General features: G+C 62.9%; 1 protein-coding gene across 1 annotated transcript in view; it reads left to right on the top strand.

Moving 5' to 3' along the window:
- The window catches only part of EXOC3L4 (exocyst complex component 3 like 4), a 12,353-nt gene extending 5,637 nt beyond the window's left edge, over positions 1-6,716 (top strand). Inside the window, exons 4-12 of the mRNA XM_077776540.1 lie at positions 718-829; positions 1,102-1,224; positions 1,590-1,690; positions 1,928-2,008; positions 3,512-3,626; positions 4,179-4,298; positions 4,387-4,539; positions 5,124-5,245; positions 6,175-6,716. Coding sequence (XP_077632666.1) covers positions 718-829; positions 1,102-1,224; positions 1,590-1,690; positions 1,928-2,008; positions 3,512-3,626; positions 4,179-4,298; positions 4,387-4,539; positions 5,124-5,245; positions 6,175-6,367 — 1,120 coding nt within the window. The 3' untranslated portion in view covers positions 6,368-6,716. The remainder of the gene's footprint in view (positions 1-717; positions 830-1,101; positions 1,225-1,589; positions 1,691-1,927; positions 2,009-3,511; positions 3,627-4,178; positions 4,299-4,386; positions 4,540-5,123; positions 5,246-6,174) is intronic.
- The last annotated feature ends 257 nt before the right edge of the window (positions 6,717-6,973 follow it).

Genomic DNA, 6,973 nt, shown 5'->3' with positions numbered 1-6,973 from the left:
GGCAGGTGGGGCCCCGGCCGGAGCGCCCAGAGGGGCAGGGAGGGGCTGGGATTGCCCACCCGGGGGCGCGCAGGGCACCTTTTCTCTCTTTCTTCCCGGGAGAGGGCTGGTGGATGGGCGTCAGAGACCCCGGGGACTTTGACGTTCTTTTTTTCTTGGTCTGGGCCTCGGTACTCTGTCCCCAGACAGGGGTTTTCCTACGGTGCTACCCATGCACCCGCTCCCGCGAGCCGACAGCACCAGAGGGGAGGTTGCTTCCTGACGGGGAGCCCAGGCCGAGGCCTCTGTAGTCCTCAGGATGCCTTTGAGCATTTAGAAAAGGGCACCCCACCCCGGCAGGACACAACTGCAGCTCAGAGGTGCCTGACATGGGTTGGATTTCACCCCCACTCTTCCCCTTGGATGGGCACCTGCTCCCAGCTCCAGCCCTGTGGGGTGCGGTGGGGTGGGTTACCTTTGGCACTGAGCACTCTTCAGCTGCGAAGACCAGAGAGCGGGTGGGAGGAGGGTGCCTACACTCCTGGGCTCATTAATTTACTGTGTGGCCTTGGGCAGGTACCCATCACTCTCTGCACCTCCCTGGTGGGGCTTGGAGAGAGGCAGGTCCCTGAAGCTGTGTGGTGCTTGGGTGCTGAGGCTTTGGCCAGGGGGGAATTAGGGTAGCCGCTGGTGTGTCAGAGCCCGGCCCAGGCCCTCAGCCCCTACCCTGCCTTCCAGTCCTGACTTCCTGGGTGCCCCGGACCTCACTCTGTCCACAGAGCCGCTGCCCCCACTCCTGGCACCCGCCGTGTGGGCACGCCTGGAGAGCGACTACACCAGCTTCCTAGAGGTGAGGCCAGGGCAGAGCCAGGCCCGAGGGGCGCTGTCCAGGTTGAACGTGGCTGCCTCACTGTGGGGAAGGGTGGAGCCCAGAATCACCCTGAGTGTGTGGTCCTGGCTCAGGGGAGAGCCACTTCTCACCCTGTGGCCTTCAGCGTGGGCCTGGGCCCCAGCAGGGTGGGCCAGTTTCTCCCAGGGCGCATGAACGGGCTCCGGACGCAGGGGAACCCGGACCTCTTTCTTGGGAGGGGCTCACTGTGCCCCCTTCCCCGCCTTGCACAGACCAAGATCACAAGCTGCTTCGATGGCATCCTGCAGCTAGAGCAGAGTCGCTGGGTGTCCGTCGAGGCCCCCGATGTGCTCCAGGGCCTCTACCACACACCGCTGTCCATCGACATCCACATGGTGAGTCTCGGGAGGGGGGTTGTGTGTCTGGGCCACAGGTGGTGTTTGGTCCCCTTCAAGGTTGGGGACACCCGGAGCTATATAATCGGGTCTCCACCTCCCTTCCCCATTAGACAAGAGCCCAAGGCCCCACCTGGGTAGAATCAGGGACCCTGGGTTGCACAGCCAGGCTGGGAGTGCCACGACACCGTGCCCAGTTTAGCAAGTGGCCGATGGATGTGGGGGGTTGGGAGGCTGTTGGAAGCTAAAGCCGAGACCATGAGAGCAGGTCAGCTTGGAGATGTCACTGGGCCACAGGTGAGGGACAGGGGGCATCAGGTGGGATCTGAGCTTCGGTGTGGGTTCAGCACGTGGCATCCTTGCAGCTCGTGGCCGAGCACGTGAAGGCAGCTGGTGCCATCTCTGCGGAACTGAAGGCCACCACCCTGCGCATCTGCTCACGGGCGCTCGGCCTCTTTCTGGCCAGGTGCAGGCACATCCTTGGCCCGGGGTGGGGTGGTGGAGTGACCAGGGTAGGGATGGTGGTCGTCCTGGGGTGAGGGCCATCCTGTTTGCTCCAAGTCCGAGATCCAGGGACAGATGAGAGAGAGGAGCCTCGTTGTAAGGCCCCAGGTCTGGGTAGAGACCTGAGGGAAGCAGACCCCGGGTCATAGCACCGCGGATAGGTAAGCGTCCCTAAGGCTTTTGCATACTTTGCCCCCAGGTTTGAAAAGGCTTTTCTGCAATCGGAGGCGGTGAGCGAACCTCATCTGGGCGCCTGTATCAACGCCTTCGAGGAGCTCAGGTGAGTCTCCTTTGCGCCTCCGCAGGGAGGTGCCTGGCGCGGCCAGCAGGCGGCGTGTGAGCTCCGGGAACCGGGGCGCAGTAGGCTCCGGTGGCGGCCCGTGCGCACGGAATGGTCTGGACTTGGAGCCCGGCGGGTGGCGTTGGAGAGACTTCCCAGAAAGCCTCCCTAGATGGCCCCCCTCTCCGCTCTCTCCCCGGCTGGAAGTTCTTCCTCCGCCCTGCGGGGGTGAGGCCCTGGAAGAGATGCAGGGAGTTTCAACGCTGAGCAGAGGCTGAGAAGTTCCCGCTGCCCCAGTTCCCGCCTGTTGCCTGCCCAGTGTGTCCCCAGCCGCCCTGGGCTCCTTTCTTTCCTCCCTTCAACCAAGTTCGCCGGCTTCCTTTTTAGAGACACCCCCTCCTCTGGGTAGCCCTCCCTTACACTCCCGCCTCCTCCCCACTACCCTGAGGGTGAGACCTGGGTCCCTCTGCCCCCAGAAGGCAGATGCCCTCCCTTTCTGCAGGCAGTGGCTGCCCCCCTTCTGTGCCTTCACCAGCAGGGCAGGCTTCGGTGCACCCCACATTGTGGATGCACCAGCTGCTGCAAGGCATGGACCTTGAGCCTCCGGTCTGGGCTCCGATCCCAGCTCTGCCACCTGCCCACCAGAGATAAGTCACTTCCCCCTCTGTGCCTCTTTTTGTCAACCGTCAGATGGAGATTGGAGCACCTGCTCCCCAGGGCTGTGTGGGGACTCAGTGCCTTAGAGGAATCATTCCGTATTCACTTTTTGGGAGCACTTGGGACCCAGGCACTGTGCTGGGGCTTTAGCCGCCTGATGTATTTCAACCCGAGGGTCGCGTCCCCATGGACGGGGCAAGTGGAGGCTCAGCAAAGAAATGCCTCTTGGCCACCATCATGCACCGTCCAGTATGTGCTGGACTTGGGGCCTGAACCCAGAGTGCGACCATGAAGCGGTGCGACCGCTTCTCCAACACTCTCTCACCCCTCATGTGTGCCAGCTGGTCTGTTCATTCAGCCCCAGGAAACATTCTCTGACCCCTGGGTAGACAGCCTCTGGCCCAGCCCCTGGTGGAAACTGAGCCTGCCTTTCTGTGTCCCTGTTCTGGGGACTGGGCATAGCCTGGCCCTCAGTCACCTCAAAAGTGAAATGGGGACATTGTCACCTTCAGAGAGACAGTTGTGAGGCTCAAAGGAGGGCCTCTGTGTCAGTCATGGCCGGGCTGTGCTGTCTCATCACCAAGACAGTTGGAGGTTTGGTCCAGAGACGCCACAGGGGAGTTCTGCTCTGCATGGGGCCACCAGCATCACCCTGCTGACCTACCCTCTGTGATCAGCTCCCGGGGCTTTGTGCCTTCAGGCTACTACTACTGTGCAGCCCCATGGGCTGCCCTTCACACTATAGTCTAAGTGAATGGCACCTGGCCTCCACGGCTGTATACTGGAACTTGTTCTACAACCTGCCCCTCCTTGCCCACTCCATCTCCTGTCCTGGCCCCTCCCCAGGACCAGTCTTCTGGCCATATTCCCAGGAACCTTTGAAGAGCTGGAGAAACCTCTAGTGACAGCCATCTGTGTCTTCCAGAAGCGGCTGCTCCAGGGCTTGCAGTGTGATGTGCAGGTGAGTGGGGCAGGCCCTTGTCGCCCTGCTTTCCACACCCAGCGGGTGCTCCTGCGCCCTGAGCCTGGGGGTCCAAGTCCTAGCATTCACTTACGTCAGGGGCAGTTTTAGGGGGTGTGTTGAGGCGTGGGCAAGGGACCCAGATAAATCCCTAGTTGTGCAGTGAGGTCAGGAAACGCCTACCTACTTCAGGCTCTGCCTCTCAGAGAGGATGGGTTCAAGAAACCAGACCCTTCACCCAGTCCCTCAAGGCCTCCCCAGGCTCCCCTAAGCAAGGCCCGCCTAGAGGCTTGAACTCAAACCCTGTCCCCTGGTGCTCAGGGCCCGGAGGAGTCATTCTTGCAAAAGGTCTGTTGACACTCGTGGCTGAGAGAGGAGATGTAACTCGGGTGACATTAGAAGGGGGTCAGCTAGCCCCCCCAAGTTTCTTCCTGGTGACGATTGTCCCTCGGCCTGAAACACCCCTGTTGGGAGCCATGCACCAGCTCTGAGGAGAGAGGCTAGGGGATGAGGAGGAGAGGGTTAGAAGACCCCTGTCCCCTCTGCTCCTAGCCGCTGTTCAGGGTCCTGTGCACCAAGGCCTGGCTGACACAGGACGTGCTGCAGCCCCTCATGGACAAAGTGGTGGCCTTCGCCCACCACCTGGAGCATGTGGCCCCACTGCGGGCACAGGTATCTCAAGGGGACAGGGCTCTGGTGGGGGCATGCCCAGGGCTAGGGCCGGGGGCTCTGACTCTGACGCTGGTCCCGGATGGCCCAGGAGACTCTGCAGGAGGCACACCGGTTCGTGGTCCGCGAATACCTGGCGCAGGTGCTGAGGCCTCGTGAGCGCTTCCGCGGTGTGGAGCGCATGACTGGCTCCCAGAAGATGGGCCTCGAAGCCCAGGCCATTGGCGACACCTTCCAGGGCTTGGTAGGAGCATCGACTGACTGCCTGTCCCCAGTGCTAGCCTCCTCCTAGGGCCTCTGGCCTGAGGAGCCTCCCCTGGCACCCTCTATTCCCATTTCGGGGGGAGGGCCTCCGCAAGAGGCCCCTGGGGCGAGCTTTGGCAGAGCGGGTTCTCCCCACTCTCCATCAACACCGGACGGTTTGGGAGGTCTGGCACGGCCGGGGCGGGGCCAGGCAGAACAATCTGCATGTATCTGCATACAGTCTGGGAGTGAGCAGCCAGGGGGCGGGGCCTGCTGGAGGCCCCGCCCCCCCCGGGCCTTCGGAGCCGGCCTGGGGCACCTCCTCCAGGTGCAGACACGCTGTAGGGTTCCCGGCAGGACTTCCAGGCCCGGGCCTCGGTTTACCCATCTGGGCAGAGACCGGAAGACATCTCTGATCGTGCTGCGGCTCCGTGCACAGCGCCAAGAGCCGAGCCCCCTAACGCCACGCGTGCGGGAGGCAGTCACAGCGGGGACGGTGCATTAGCATCGGGGTTACAGGCAGGGGCGGCAAGGCGGCCCCCACCGGAGGAGGCCCATGCCGCCAGGGGCCCCCTTTCCGCGCAGGGCTCAGAGGCCACGTGGCTGGGCCAGGCTATCCCGTGCGTTGCTGACATTCTCGGGGAGACTTCCAAGGACGACATCGGGCGGCACCTGGAGACACTCATCGGGAGCTACCCGGACATCAGGTCCTGCCCCACCCGCTCCCTCCCTGGGCGCCGCCGGCCCGGGGTCGGGGGCCTGTGGCCTTGTGAAGGGGCCCAGCGGCTCTGGGTGGGCGGTGGATGCGGAGCTGGNGTTCTCGGTTTGGCATTAGGTGCCTCGGGATCCTGAGGCCTCTAGAGTGTGAGGGGGGTCGGGCCTCTCCTCAGGCGCCCGAGGACGAGGACAAGTACCTGTCTGGGACTCTAAAAGGGAGGCGCGGCCCCCTTGCCAAAAAGCCCTTTTGGGAGCCTGAGATCCTGAGACCCGGCCAAGAGGAAAGAGGCTTTGATCCCGGGGTTCGGGGGGAGTTTGGGGGGGTGGATGGTGAGTCATCGAACTCGCGGAAATTCCAGCCTGAATCTCTCTATAGCCTTGGAGATTCCGGGATGGGGAGGCCGCAGAGAGCCCGGGACAAAGCCCGTTTCCCCAGCCCTGACAGGGCCTTTGGCCGGAGGTGACTACCCCCGCCCCCCACAGTGCTGCGGGGCTTCCCCCTGGTCGCTGGGGCTGCCCTACCCTGGGCTGCCCACCCTTCTCTACCGCCACTTCCTGGAGGCGGACTCTCCTTGCTGCCTGTCTGTGGCTCCCTGCACAATGCTCACAGTAAGAGGCCTCTTGGCCTGCACCCGCCCTTCCTGAGACCGACTCACTTCTCGCACTCCACGGTTCCTTGAATCTCTGCTTAGGCTGTGTTCCCCCAGGGCCATGCCCCTCCCCCTCCCTACCCAGCTCCCCTTCCTTCCAGTCCCAGTCAGAGTGTCCAGGGCTCTGCCCCTCCTGGCTCCCCTCCTTCTCAGGCCAGGCTCAGGAATGCTGGGTGCACCTGCCACTTGCGCCCAGGGCCTCCCCTCCCTCCAGGCTGGAAGCGCCGTGGAGATGCCAGGCCTGCGGTGAAAGGGATGTGTCTTTGCAGGCGGGACCACGTGGTGGCCATCCTGGCGCTGCGCAGGCTCGGTCGCCGTCGCAACCAGCGCCTCCTGCAGCAGGCCCAGCACCTGCTGAGGGCTGCAGCCAAGGCAGAGGGCTCCGGGGCTTCTGGAAGCCATGTGCTCTTCGAGGAGATCCAAGTGCCTACCTCTGTGGACCTGCTGATCACCTGCATCTAATGCTCCCGGTCTGAGAGGGGGTGGGCCTCAGGTGGGGGACTGCGTTAGCCAGAGGGTGAGCACCTTCTCCTAGGCACTAAGCTCCCAGCTAGGAGCCTAGGGAGGTGCTCTCAGCCCGGCCCCCAGCCTGGAAGCCCATAATCACGCAATGCTCTCCTCAGCCACGCATGGCTGCCTACCAGAAGGAACAGCAAGAGAGGCATTTCAGGCATTTGTGGGGGAGTGTTTGGGGGCGGCTGAGGTTCAACCCTGCCCACAGGGAAGGCCTCCCAGCCTATGTCCGGCACCACCCCCAGTCTGAAAGTGAAACGGAGTATTTATTTTTAAAATAAAGGTGAATTAAAATGGTGCTTCCCTGAAGAGGGTGCAGGGCCAAGTTGGCCGGGAGCAGAAGGTCTGGGTGTCCAGGTACCAAGGGGTTGGGATGGAAGGTTCTTTGGTGACTCCGCTTGGTAGATGGTCCTTTCCTGTGCATTGTAGAAATGGGGAGACTGAGGCAGGCCCAGAGCTGGGGAGGCTTGTGCCTGTGGCTGCAGAGGAAAATAGTCTTCAACCCCGGGATCCTGGGTGCACTGGCCTCATGTGCCAAGTGAGTCTCACCCAGCA

This window comes from Crocuta crocuta, unplaced genomic scaffold (genome assembly GCF_008692635.1).
Source record: "Crocuta crocuta isolate KB4526 unplaced genomic scaffold, BGI_CrCroc_1.0 scaffold8, whole genome shotgun sequence".
In the NCBI taxonomy this organism is placed as follows: Eukaryota; Metazoa; Chordata; class Mammalia; order Carnivora; family Hyaenidae; genus Crocuta; species Crocuta crocuta.
This window is presented reverse-complemented; position numbering and strand designations above follow the sequence as displayed.